The 15,142-nt window shown below is 37.9% G+C and overlaps 1 protein-coding gene across 1 annotated transcript; it reads right to left on the reverse strand.

Annotated features, from left to right (window-relative positions):
- Positions 1-1,445: 1,445 nt before the first annotated feature.
- LOC140238373 (uncharacterized) lies at positions 1,446-12,366 on the reverse strand. Its single transcript, XM_072318310.1, has 7 exons — positions 12,191-12,366; positions 11,201-11,303; positions 9,279-9,394; positions 6,951-7,041; positions 6,114-6,223; positions 4,680-4,806; positions 1,446-1,517 (listed from the first exon to the last, which is right to left on the reverse strand). The coding sequence occupies exons 1-7, from the start codon at positions 12,364-12,366 to the stop codon at positions 1,446-1,448; spliced, it is 795 nt and encodes a 264-aa protein (XP_072174411.1).
- Between the last annotated feature and the right edge of the window lie 2,776 nt (positions 12,367-15,142).

Consider the following 15,142-nt stretch of genomic DNA (forward strand, 5'->3'; position numbering starts at 1 on the left):
GTTTTGAAGTACACTGTATAACTACGTTTCTCCTCTCTTAATGAGAGCTATATGCTTACATACTCTCGCTTCAAAAATATGAAAATGTACACTTTCTATGTTGCATAAGACGTTTTCCGCGGAGGTAAGGTGAGTCAAATATCTTGATTGCACTTGATACGTGTTTCTCTTCGAATACCTCCAACAATTTTTATTCCAGTTCAAGGGTCGTATTACCAAATTTGCAGTATATCGTGCAGCATGTTACCAACACACATATTTCAGGTGTATTAAATAGATTTTCACGCACTTCCATTGGTACAATAATTTACAGAGAAACTCCGATATATACTTTGATCTTGGCAAGGTATGTAAGAGCAAACAAACACAAGAGTTAAGGATTAAATGAAAACGGAAAAATAGCAAAAGTTACAAAGCATTTTGTTATCGCAAGTATCCACACAACAGTGATATTGGCAACAATCATTATTATGATACTAAATCGAGATGATAGGAACAGATTTCGGATGTGAAAGTGGCCCATTTCACAAACGTCTGTTTAATATGTCTTTCTCATGAGAAAATGTGAGTTATCCATGCTTGGAAATTAGACAGCCGACAGTCAGCGTGGAGTCCAGCCAAGATCTATAGTAGGCAAAAACAAAACAACACTGTTATTTTACCGTGAAAATACATAATGATATATTATTGTGAAGGGCCTGTGGGACACGGCTTTATTTTCATCATTTATTGCAGTCTTTGTGTAAGATAAATTTCCTGACGAATTGCACACCTTCAACATCCAGGTGATAAGATTTATTAACCCGATTTACGATTTAGAGCACAATAGAACAAATAAACATAAATACAAGAGCTGCAGTTTTGTTTGTTGATTGTATTACGGTAGAGCTGGCTATGAAGACATTTCATACCAACAGACTTACTATATATACACATTCATTTTCAGTGTTGTTGGTGAGCCTTAAAGAGATTGTATAATTTTGGTTGAGACCTAATTTCAGGATTCTAACATTTCTTGGTGAGATAATGAGAAACCTCTTATGAAATATGAAAGAGCGTGTAATTCTACGAGGAATTCAACATTTCATTTGATGATAATTGGTTTTGAAATGGCTGAGATATGCAAAACAGAGCTATTTTAATAAATGGTGGGACCCACCTTTTATTGCGGTCGCTTTGTTTTACTTTGTTTTTTTGATGTTTCAGCCATTCCAAGACCGACTCTACTCAAATAAACTTTGAATTCCTCCTAGAATGATACGCTCTGTACTATTTCATAAGTGCTTTATTGATATCTCACAAAAAGTTAAAAGCCCATTTCTCATCTCCACCAATACTGTACCATCCCTTTAAGTATACCAATCGCACCCACCAATTAAAGCATAATCATTTTGAAACATCGTACTCGAGAAATGCGAAGAAGTATAGTAATCATTATACTCACGTTAATCGAAAGACTGATAGTTTTGTCCTCTGCAACCACCTTTACACAATCCTACCAGGAACATGCAGCCATCCTGAAATAAACAGAAAGATAGAATTTTGCACACTGCGAATGATAGTAAAATGTATTCACCAACCCTCAAGGGTGAACACAATTATACTTCCATAAACAATTTGGTGTAAACCTAAGTGAGCAAAGTGTGAAACAGTTTTTTTTTTGTTGTTCCTATGATCGTGTTTGTTTGTTTGTTTGTTTTCTCTTCTTTTTACGGTATGCACCTCTTTTCACTTCATAAGCATTACAAACTCCGTTTGTGAGGTTTTTTCCAACTCTTCTCTATCACGTTTGTGCTTTGGTTTGGCATATACTATATCCAACACACCTCTATACTTTCATGCATTCTGCCTGTTCACCTTCATATGTCAGTATGTACCGATGTATGTGAACTGAGATCAAGGGCGCCGGAAGCGGGGGGGGGGGGGGGGGCAGGGGTGGCACTTGCCCCCAAACAAAATGTTGGGGGGGGGGGGGGGCAAAACGAGTTTTTGCCCCCCCCCCCCCCCAAAGTGCCCCCTGTAACAAATAATTAATCACTGATTTAAAGACCAAAATGAACAATAAAGGCATATTTCTTGTCTAAATGTTGTAATTTCATAACTGAAAATGCAAATTTTTCGCCCCTAACGGGGCGAAAGTGCACTAACAACATACATTATTGTATCTATACACTAATAGTAACTTATGAGTAAATTTTGTGTATAGATGGTAGCCTCGTGTCCTTGAGTGTACCCGCTGAAACATAACTTTAGTAAACCTTACATATTTCATTTTCTTCTTTGCTTTCTAGTAGTATAAGAATATTTTTTATTGTTCGAACGATGCGATCACGTTTAAGCTTTTAATGAGTACATTTCAGATAAATTGCAAAGTGAAAGTGGCTCGCTCTATAAAAGCGACTTTTATAAAAAGTCCCTTTTACAAAAATTCCCTACCGTGGGAGGGGGTATCCCCCTCCCACACCCTCCCCCGCTCGGTTGCTTCGCTCCCTCGACGAGGATCTCACAACATCACATAATATACCCCCGTATGTTAAGATCATGGTCCTTCCAACTGATTTTTTTCAATATGTTAATTCCATAGAAATTTGCTTTTAAATGTTCTATAAAGGCGACTTTTATACTCTGTTTTTACAAAAATTCCCTACCGTGGGAGGGAGTATCCCCCTCCCACACCCTCGCCGAAGATCTCGCACCATCACATTATTAATGTACTCCCGTATATTATGATCATAGTAACAACTGATTTTTTCAACATGTTAATTCCCCAGAAATTTGCTTTAATTCTCTGTAAACGCGACTTTTATACTCTCTTTTTACAAAAAGTCCCCACCGTGGGAGGGGGTATCCCCCCTCCCACACCCTCCCCCTGCTCGGTCACTTCGCTCCCTCGCCGAGGATCTCACACCATCACATTATTATGTACTCCCGTATGTAATAATCACAGTCCTACGCACTGATTATTTTCACCATGTTTAATTCCTTAGAAATTTGGTCTATAAACGCGACTTTTGTACCCTGTTTTACAAAAGCTCCCTACAGTGGGGGGGGGGGGGGGGTATCCCCCTTTCCACCCCCCCCCGCTCATTCGCTTCGCTCACGCGCCGAGGATCTCACATCGTCACAATGTGCCCCCCTTGAGATTTTGCCCCCCCCCCCCCCCAAAACCAGAAGTGTTCCGGCGCGCTTGACTGAGATGCATCAATATTGATAGAAACACCAGTGAAAGTTTGTGGAAAATCGGACAATCCGTTCAAAATCTATATATTTTGAAGTTCCAATTTTACCATCGCTGGATGAGAAGACTATTATAGCTTATGTCTAGAACGATGTATAGAAAATAAGAATAAAATTAAGCATATAATTTTCACTTTTCCTGCTCAGTAGACATGGTAAAAGAACTCTTGACCTGAATCTTTTAGAAGACAGGGGGCTAATATTACCCTTAACATACATCAGTGACAAGTCAAAGGATGTGTACATTTTTCAAAATCTGAAATTTTGTGAAATTCTCTTCATATCTTCCTTATATCGTCTCAGCGTGTGACATTCTATATAAACTTAATTATAATAGTCTTCTCATCCAGCAATGATTGCGCAGAAACTTTAAAAAGTCGCAAGTTTTGAACGGATTGTCTGATTTACCTCAAACTTTCACTGAGATGTGCACAGAAATATGCTTTCTGGGACTTCATGATAGGTTGAACACTGTTCAATGCGTCCAAAAAGTCGTCTTCCAAGTACCACCTCAAGAGGAAAGATATTCATTACAGCTCTAGAATCATTCACTATAGGCGGATAAGATTTAGCAACCTCAGGCGGCTCTAAACTAATGAAAACTAGACGCTATATTATTAAAGTGAACAGTCGTCTCGAAGCGTGTTCACCATGAGACACAAAAAAAGAAGTTGCTGTGATGTTCGAATTGTCAAATTACACCCTCACACTGTTGGAGAGTCATTTATTTTTCATTTCCATAGATCTACCATACTACAATGTCTGTAATAAACTTATTGAATTAACATTTACAACCGCAACTTCCATATCCAGCAAAAATGAACATTTCAGTTTTTAGATTTCGTCTAGTATGAAGAAATTCAAACATTTTATATATTAAATACACATAAAGTTATCTATTATACAGTTGTTGCATGCTTTATCATGCGCTATACTGGATTACAAAACAACAAATTCTGAATTATCTGGAGCGCCTTTTTGTTTCACAGAGGCCACAATCCGAGGTGGATAGAACTGCACGAGGAATAATTCAGTGTTTGAGTTGGAGTTCTATGATATTACCAATGGTAAAAAAAAAAGTTATTTATATATTTTCTGTCTCAACAATACTCAGCAATGTGGCTATGTTGTAAGTTTAGTGCAACTGTATTATGTATATGCTATTTCTTTCTTTCTTTCTTTCTTCCATATCTGTATTTTGTGATGTAAGTGTAGGGCCTCTGAGTATAGCAGTGTTTGTAGCCACTGAAAGAGCTACCCTACTGAAACAAAAACAATTGAATGAATGAATAAATGAATGCATACATAAATAGATAAGTAGATAAATGAATGAATGGATAATTGACCTAGTGTGTGAGTGTAAAACCATGGAGCAAGGGTTACACAGTCTGAATTTTGTATTCTTGTGCGACATGTAGCAGCAACCTTCTTATGACTCATACCTTGATGAGACCAGGCAAGTCTATCCAAAAGCTGTAGTTTGGTACCAGTTCCTTTCCTTGGGCCCCTCTCACATACTTCATGAATAGGACGCCACCAATGACGTAGACTACCACCAATACAGTGAATCTGCATGTATGCATTTGAAATAGCAATAACCAAAACTGTAAATAACAAATATCGACAAATAAGTAGGTTCAATTCGGTACTGGTGAAAATAATATTTTACTGCTTCACTAAAACCTTGCAGGAGCCGTTGAGGTTTAGTGGACATGACCACGGCATCTCAATCCTGAGGTCCCCGGTTCGAAGCAGCTGAAAGCAGTGGCTGTGTTTTAGGCAAGGCACTTTATGATCATTGCTAAGTCTGACAGAGGAGCCTTAGAATTGTCGGCTCCGTAATCGCTTGCTCATAATTAAGTATTTAAGGTGTCTCCGTATATGTGGTAGAAAATGAAAGAAACTCGGCCACCACAAACGGACAGTTTGAATAAAGTTTAATGCTGGCAAAGTTTAATGCTGACACACTTAGCAGAAGAAAAGCATTAAACACTCATTAGAAACCACCCGTGAGACAGGCTCTACAAACACGCACACACACACACACACACAATAAACATGGGCATGCGATTATTGTTATTTACAGACGAAATTCAGATTTTCGTATTTATGTGTGTGTGTGGGGGGGGGGGGGACGAGGATAATTTGCAAGGTTCAGCGATAACTGAAGGTTTGCTTGGGTAAATCGTGCTGACGGGATACAATGTAGTCTTTACACGGAAGCCTACGAACGACGAATGAAACAAAATGAAATTTACTGAACATGATTATGATAAGCAAGCGCGAGGCAATTACTGAAAAGAAAAAAAAATAGATACTTGTTTAAATTTTTGTTGAAATGTAAACTTTTGCAGGCTTAACATAAAAGAAGCAATGATTGAAAATGCTATAAAAGTTTTTAGATAAACTTCCTTTTCCGTCAAAAGAGCCACTCTCAAAGAGAAATGATGTCGCATTGACAGTCTTCATGAATTCATAGATACCTAGACACACACACACACACACACACACACACACGGAAAGGTATGTTCTCATATTTATCCAGGTATTCAGATTCATTTCTGCCTTGTAACTACAAGGGATCCATGTACATTTTATATGTTTACATACATACATACATACATACACTTTTTGTGTGTATTTCTACGTTACGAGTTGTATTCACATTTCAAACACGTTACTATGATTTCTGTTTGTATTGTGTATGATAAGAAAATTTGAACTTTGAAACTTTAGATTTGATTTCCGTTTCTCGTTTGACTTGCTGTACATAATGACATGGATGCTTTCGACATGCATGAGCAGATACAAATCGACCGGTTAATGAGAAATGGTTTAATTGTAAAATTAAAAATCAAAAGGGTCACTCCTCTCACATTATACAGAGAATTCCACCCACGGTTAGCCCACCGCCTCCACCGGAAGATGAGCCGTGACACCCTTCCACGTCGTCTAGACACGCCAAGCAGGTGTTAATGGTGAAGTACTAGAAAAGAGTTGAGTTTGGTTGCAATGAGTTCCATATTATTCTACTTCTTTTTTAATTTTTTTTTTCCTATTCATCTGTTTAATCGCTTAATTTATACGTTACTTCAATCTACTCTTTAGCGATAAGTGAATGTCTTTAAATATGAATTCATTCATAGTTTGTGACAGCGTTTTGTGAATAACATTATAAGGATAATGTATGGAAATGATAAACAATTAACTTGTCACAAAATGTAATTACTAATCACAATCGACAATATCGTATATACTCCGTCATGTGATATATGTTATATTCATGATTACACATTTACAAAGTTACATTAATAGTATATACAACCATGCCCAAAGAACAAAAAAAAAGAGAGTTTTTTTTTCTGTAAGTGTGTTTTATAAGAAACGTGTTGAATTCAATTCAATTCATTTATTTTTTCATTCTTCTTTTTCCAACAAAACATAACACATAATAAATCTGGAATTACATCATAAACATAAACATTCGACTTTGTAAAGGATAAATGATACAGATAAACAAAAGAATGCATACTGGCAAAAAAGTACAAATCATAGATTATGACTTACTCTATACACCAGAACTTTCAATAGTCATCGTGACTTATATTTTTGTTGTATTTCTCTTAAATACCATTGGTGACATTAGCGGTACATCATTTCATGGTATAAACGGACAGGAGGTAATATTCAAAGCAAACTGACGTGATACTTACGTATTTATTATCACCCGATGTTTCGCCATTAACCACATATACGGCTTTAGTCTTTGCGTTTGCATCGCAGTGAAAGGTCACTAATGATGTCCTGAAATTTAATGAAACAGTCAATGTCCCACGATATATTCAAACACTTAAACAATTAACGAAGCCGACAAAATATCCAAGTACAGTATGAGGTCCCTGTTCTTCAAATACTGTATCACATAATTAATTTCATGATTCTGAAAGAAAAAAATAGACAATCACCTTCATTCCTACCCCTGGATTTATATCTGGGAGTTTAAACCTGACCGTATAGAACACGTTTGAATCTCGTATAAAGTATAGCACACGATATAATGAAAATAAAACACTCAGATACACCTGTGCAGAAAAGCTTGCATAATGTAATAACATACTTTCATAGACCATTTTTGCAGACGTATTTCATATGCTCGTGCCAAGCGGGGGGGGGGGGGGGGGGGGGGGCTGCTCTCTGAAATTGAAATGTACTAGTCTGCGTTCAAGGCTAAAAATTCTTCTGTCAAAATCTGCTAACATCAGCTGTAAGATTGTGATTCACTTTCAATACTTTTGTCCATTCGGTTCGTTTTGTTTCCCCATTACTGTTACAGGAAGGAGTGGATTTGTGAGTCATGGATATTCTTCACCCAGAGGCAATAGCTGATGCACATTTACAAGGTCAAAATTCGATTTCTAATGTGGCTTTTTTCTGTTAGTTTATAATGAAAAATCATGGGAAATCAAACAATTGCAATGAAAAGGATAAAGTTGGTATATAAAAGACAAAAAAAAAAAAAAAACCTCCTGTATGGTTATTGTGTTTGAAAGGAAACTTGGGTAGAATAAAGTTGGTTTGAGCATTTTTAGTTTTTTCTCCTTTGTTTGTTTGTTTTTTTTTTTTCACTTTTGTGCAGTACCAAGTAAAGAGATCAGAAAGATATTTGTTTTGGATTGACTGAGAAGGAAAGAAAGCAGTAAAGTAAGAATTCAACAACATAAATGGGAATGTTTGAACTAAACAAATGAAAAACTCCCTTATAATGTCTGAAACATCACCAAAAGTGTATAAATAATGAGAGTGAGCAAATGTCGTTCTTACTGGAAGGTTGGGGCAGATATACACAGACGAGGGAGAACGGAAGTTGGGATATTATGGGACATAAATAGAGTGCGAAGGTGGCTGTCGAGAGTATACAAGGGGCAAAATGTTACGGTTGGCGTGTTAGGGAAAGGGGTAACTTGAAATGCGGTGTTGACGGAGGGGGTATCGTCCTGCTATGCATTCTTTTGATAAAGTCAGATTACCATTGCCTTTTACCTTTTTTATTATACAATGGTGTGTTTGACTTTTAATTTAAGTGACTTAATATTCACTTGACTTTCAATTCAATCTATTTCATTTTCTACCACAGAACATAATTATACGAAAGCAAATTCACAGATGATCTAAGTACATTAGAGTTGACGGTACCATGAAAATTAAAGGTAATTATGAATTCAATGCATATATATTTACGTAGTTTTATCAACCTTGTTACATATTATATTATCCACGTTCTATTAAAAGCACTGTGGATAACTCATACAATCGACTCAAAAACTTATAAAATAAAAAAATTAAGTAATTCGGAACAATACAAACGTTACAGAACAAATAGGATCAAGAGAACAACAACAAAAACAAAAACAAAAACCCAGAAATGCAATGAGTGTATAGTGCCTACAAGCTGCTATTGAAGAATCGGAACAGGGATAATCAAGAACTTTGCTTCAATAACTATGCTGACAAAATATAGCATGCATTTAATTTTTCTGAGGATGATGATAATCAAAATCATTATGGTTTTATAAAAAAAAAAACACCGCCTCAGTAGGACTCCAGCAAACAAAATTTCAACTTCCGTTCAAGGAATACAACGAAAGAGCGTTTTTTTCTCATTTTATAATGACAAAAAAAGGCCAACAAAAATTAAGGGTCTGTGAATATAAGTGTGTTTTGTATTCTTTTGTTGAGAAGAATACATTAAAAAGAACAAAGGGTTTTCCATCCATCCTTTGTGTCATTTTATTTGTAAAGATAAAACTGTAATTTTATCACTCAGCACAAGTTAATGCCTAACTATTTGATAATTATTATATTAGTGGAATATAAGTTAATTAAAAAAAATACATGGCAAAAGGAGTATGTACGTGTGTTTTTGTGTCTGCATTGATATGTGCCGAGAGTATTTTTCTCGACATCAAACTTTAAAAATGGATTTGAATTAAAGACAAAATGCCACAGCTCATGAAATGTGATAAACAAAACATAGCGCCGACCTGACATCTGTCGTGTAAGTTATGATGATATCATTGTTTGTTCCCACAGAGTACTCTTTCGGGGTCGGATCGCCGAGGCTGTAATAGTGCTGCTCATCGTCTGATCTCTGGCATGCCTACAAGACCAAATATAGGTATACATACATTTACACATACATACATACATACATACATACAATAATAAAACAATGACTAATCTTTCATTTTATTTTGAGAGTCAATTCCCATTACAAATCACTGATTTTTAGGTAGCAGTTTCATTATAACCATAATTTGATTACCTCGACCTACAATATGATATCTTTTCATGTAATTAATTAAAAACAAAAGTTAGCTAGTTACCATTGTGTCATCATTATGTTACAAATCGTGAATAGACGAGAATTATTAGTGTGGTGTTTTTTTTTTTTTCGTTAAGTAAGGCTTTTTAAAAAGGCGCATTATAATGGTGTGGTCCCACTCACACACGCCTGTGTTTCCGCATCGGTTTCAGTGCCCTCACTGAATTCTCATGTATAATTATAAGAGATGAATAGAGTGAGTAACTTATAATATGAGAAGTTCAGCTCAACCTTGAAATTACGTATAGGCTTTGATAGATTAGAGTTGATCAATTCATATACTAAATCACTGGAGTTTCATCGAAATCACACATGAATTCGGAAAGTAATGAGACTTTCGGTATTTCCCACGTTTTCATCAAACTTTAATACTAGTTGCAACTATACATTGCATTATGCCCAATAAGATAGAGCGATCCTATCGTGACCTCACAAAGCCCCCAAAACCTGGACTCAAACAGCAACTAAATTTCTTTTCTTTTATGAAACGAAATCAACAGAGAAAGATTTTTATGTCTTTTTGCCCTACCATAAATTGTCTATATTTTTCTCTTTTAATACTTAAACTGTCCATTCAAAAATATTAAACATGAATAATATTTAATGAAATTGCAAATAGAGTTTAAGCCAGCCCCAGTTATTACAATTCCCGACCTCACGGAAAACACTTTGTGTGACATAAATGTCAATATCCTTTCTATTTCGAAAACCTACCGAAACTTGCCGAACATGTCTAATATTTGTGACCTCATTGAATGGAATTAGCAAGAAGAAGCAGATCACGTCCTAAAGACAATGTTCAGGTTCAAAGGTGAGGGTTTTATTGATATGTAGCCGGGATAAATGCCATACCAATGCAAAGTGAATCTAACCGTGTCATTTGAATGATCTGCTTTAAAAACATCAACAGTATGGACAATCTTTCGAATAGAAAGTAAAATTCCACGTCTCTCATGCACTTGCCCGCCCCGAACATTTCGGCAAATAAGCAGCGTTTGCTGGGCCTTTTGCTTCTGAGTTATGCATTCAGCCGCACTGCCACGCCGGATGGTTTGCTATTCATTTACATTCACCATTGTTAGACGGGATTTCAAACTAAAAAATGAGATGGCCATTGCATACTAAAATCTTCAATTCCGGTGATGGTTTCTATAAGCTTGGCACTGGCAAGGTAGCGTTCTGTGTCACCTTTTCTTTGGAATAATATTGAAATTAGCGTAACTCAAAGTACTTTAACCTCTTCTTCAGTACCAATGAATGTACCTTTGATTTGTGTTTTAGCTGTGACATGTCGTCTGCTGCTGTTAGATTAGTCCATTTTATGACGCCTGTAAAAAACTTTCCCGAATTCATCCGAAGTGCTTCCACTACCGCAGACATCGTATGAATGTTCTCGGTGCTGTTATTGCATTCCCCATTTTGGAATGAGCAAAAAGCTCAAGTACATTTTAGTACTCTCCAAAGTTCTGACATAAACACAACATATCATGCACTAGATCTTGTTCGAATGGTGACTTTCTTTGAATGCTCACTTTAAGGTGACTTTAAGATTTGGAAACAGCTCGACAGCTGTCGACTTACAGCAACATCCTGACATTCCGTACTGTCCTCGTCAGTGAAGGGAAAGCAGGGGTTGTAAGCATACTGGAAATCGTCGGGTGTTGTAGGCTGTTGGTAGGGAAATCTGCAAAATGCATGCCAGTTAAATTCATTTAGTCTGCATGGTCCCATGTGTTTCGAGTCAACGACATGCGAAGATGTTACTGTGTTCCCATTGCATTATAAACTGGTGAAAACTACTTTCATCTACTACAGTATACAAATTAATTCCATTCCATGCCTTTACAGTGCCAGTCATGACAGAATAGGGTTAAACTTGAATTTATACCTCAAACGTGTAAGTGAAGTCAGAACAATCATAGCGAAATGATTATAAAGAAAATAGGAAGATGAATTTACTGCTTGTCACGTTTATAAATCATTCCCTTAACTTGTTATTTTACACTGACATTTATGTCAAGGATAATATCATTCCCCATCTCTTCTGAAGGAGATATGTCAACGGCTTTGTGATTATGCTATGAAATTTATGCTTTCATAGATCTATCACTTTGACAAACCCACTCTCTTTACAGAGCAATACGTTAATGTGACAAAATATTTTTTTAAAGTATCCAAGGAATTTGACTAAAATGTTGTATAATTATTGTAGCCATAACTGTGAATTCAGGAAGGTTGGGCGTCTATAGATATGGCATCAGCCCTTCGCCGGATTCTTGATGCCGCAGACCTTGAAATGGTAATTATACTACCGACGGAATAAGGGAAGTAATATTATAGTCACTATAATGGACTCAAATATCGTGAACCTAAATCCTGCCATTGTGTTATCCTTCGATCATCAAAAGGTTCAGGTTACAAAATAGCTTTGAGTTTGTATAAGGCAATGTGGTACATTTTAGGTATGGCTAACAATTAATTAATATGCGCAGCTAGATATAGGCCTGTGGTATTGGTGAGAAAGAGAGAGAACTAACGGCACAAGACATACAGGATCTTTTCTGTACTTACGCCGGTTCACCTGTCTTGCTTCCCAACGCATTGAAGTTGAATGTCTTCCTAGTGCCTGTACTGGGGTTATTGTAGCTGCATGAACACTCGTTTCCTAAAACCCCATTACACGTTGCCTGTCCTCTTACTTGATGAAGAAACATCACCACGCAAAGAAGGTGAAGGAAATACATCATGATTTCAAGGGGCCTGACGGAGGCTGTTGAAGGTGCAAAACTCTTCTTCCAAGGCACTTTGTTACACCAATATAGGTGGCGAGTTTCCAGCAAGTGTTACAAGGGGGCGGATCCTGAACTCCCCTTGCCAAAGGAGTGGGTTGTGAGAGGATGGAACGGGCACTCCTTAATGGCTTAAAAAGCTCTTTACAGGTTATCGATGATACGTTGGGGTTTCATTTCTTTTCAGCATAGCGTCAGTCAGCAAAAAGAACAAAGAAAGAATTCCCGACACTGCAAAGACCATTGACATTGTCAGCAACACAGAATTATGTTTTCCACTACGCTTTCTTCATGAGCTATGGATATAAAGACGTCACTGCTACGGCACGTATCAAATTATTCCAAGGAATATAAGAAATGGTGTGCAGTATCCGCGTAGAGGTTCTATCGCAAGTCATTCGTCTCGAAAAGAAACCAAAAGGTGCTACAATTAGCCACACACAACGCTACGATAATACTATATGTTTAAAGACATACGATTTACCAGGAATCGACAGAATACACACGTTACACGAATAAGGACCATGTCACCTGATATGTGAGCCAATAATCTTTTCCATATCTCAAGAATATTTTACCTCGTGATCACTACTCGTAAAGGTGCTTTGTTAGCTATATCAACAAAGTCGATCCAAAGTTCACTTGCATTGATAGCACGCCTGGAAAAGAAACCACAATGACACCAAAGCTGTTATTTTATTATTGTCGTCTATTAATACGTTTGGAGCTCGGTCACTACATATTCGGTCAATCAATTACACTTTCGTTGTTTTGCTGCTGTATTTCTACCTTGATAGCTCCCCTTCCAATTTTCGTACTTGTTTCTTACCTACTAGACGTGTGCTACTTACCTGCTACTTGCGTGTATTCCGTGTGACCTGCGTGAGAGCTTTGAAACCGATCCATTTTCTGTTTTGAGCGACTTACAGGTACTGAGAAGTACCTGCGTTAGAGTTGCATGCGAGGTGCTGCCAGTAAGGGTCTCCTACTGTTGTTCTGCGTGTACCTCTGCGAGCGAACCCCCAACGACTCACTCAGAACAAGTTTTGAGCATGCTCAATTAGGCCTTGTCATACCGTATCTGGGAAGTTTTGCGGCTTGACTTGCGGGGAAACAAATTTGCTACCCGTACCTCTCCACAGTTGGTCGGCACCTGACAGTACCTATAGCGCGTAACTCGCCTGTAGTTGCACGGAGGTGCGCACGCAAGTCCAATTTAACCGCAGCTACGTTTTGAGCATGACCAAAACTTTTTTTCCGGGTGAGTAGCGGGGATGGCCGGAGAGGTCCCCGCAGAACGCCAGTAAGAGGCCCGTAGCGGCAGCACCTCGTAGGCAACTCCCACGCAGATAATGGCATTCTGTAGGACTTCTGCCTTTCCTTTAGAGGAATTCCTTCACTGAGTTGTCAGCCCCCCATGCGACTGGTACACAGGTCACACAGTATACCCGCAAGTAGAATTTAAGTAGAACGCGTCCAGCATGTAAGACACATGCACTGACTCGCCCAAATCCTTGTCCCCCTCAAAAATTGTCCGGTATGCTGGAAAAGTGTGACAGCGCCTAAACATGGTTGCGGGAAAAAAGATTTGCGTGCGCAACTCCGGGCGACTACGGGTGAGATACGTGCTAGGTACTGTCATGTGCGGGTCATCTGCGGGGACCTCCGGGTAGTAAAATTTTTTCTTCGCAATGTTTAATACGTGATCACGTGGCTATATCATTCTAAACTGAATGAATGAATGGTGAAAAGGTGCTAGTCTTATGAATTTCATTGGAAAAAAAGTGTTCATTAGAATGAGGTTAACGGTAATATGAATGGTCCAAAATGAATTTGAATGAATTAAGAGATCATAGAATTGAAATACTGAGTATGTCAGTTGGGAGTTTCCCGACTTCCAATGAGAGGTCATTCCACAGTTAAGGAGCTGCACAGGCACGAACGCTTGGTCTCCTAATGTTACTTTTATTTTGCATGTTGGACGAACATAGTCTAGATTCTGGACTTTTTGACGGTTGTTTCTCTGTTTGTTTGTTTTTCCGTTGCAACTACAGCGCAAGTCACTGAGTGCATCAAAATGTGTTACGGCACGGATCAAAACTTCGTCCGTCCGAGGGCATGGACGAATTCCCTGGAGGGCGCCCTCATGCGATTTGATGCAGAGAGAAAGCAAGGGGGAGGGAGCGCGAGAGAAAGGGAAGGGGAGGGGTATGAAAAAAAAAAAAAAAAGCTAGATGATTCTAACTTTGCACTGAGTCAGCTCTGATAATGTATTGTATGCAAAGGAAATCAAACAATGTCATGTCCGAAGCAATGTTCCTTTGTACTATACGTCACGAATGAAAGTCAAAACACGGGACATGATATCATTTGACATGTTACCTAATGATTTGATGGATTGTTTACTTCACCTATAGCGATCAGTCTTGACTCAAAGTTACGACCCTGCATTTGAAGAATCAGTAAATCTGTTGATTGACCTATTGGTGTACGGAGGAGTGGTCAAATGGACCGAAAGAACAATGGATCGATTTGTTGATTGCCAATTGGCTATTCCATAACTCATAAGCACGTTAAGTGACAGTTCACATCTACAACAATGTCTTATTCAGTTTGCCTGAATCTTTTATTCCCTAACGTAGTGTCTCTTATTTCTTCGAGATTTGCATAGTCCTTACGATCAGCATGAATGTTCAACTACATAGTTTCAAAGCTGAGAGTTTGAGGTTAGTTG

This window comes from Diadema setosum, chromosome 14 (assembly GCF_964275005.1).
Source record: "Diadema setosum chromosome 14, eeDiaSeto1, whole genome shotgun sequence".
In the NCBI taxonomy this organism is placed as follows: domain Eukaryota; kingdom Metazoa; phylum Echinodermata; class Echinoidea; order Diadematoida; family Diadematidae; genus Diadema; species Diadema setosum.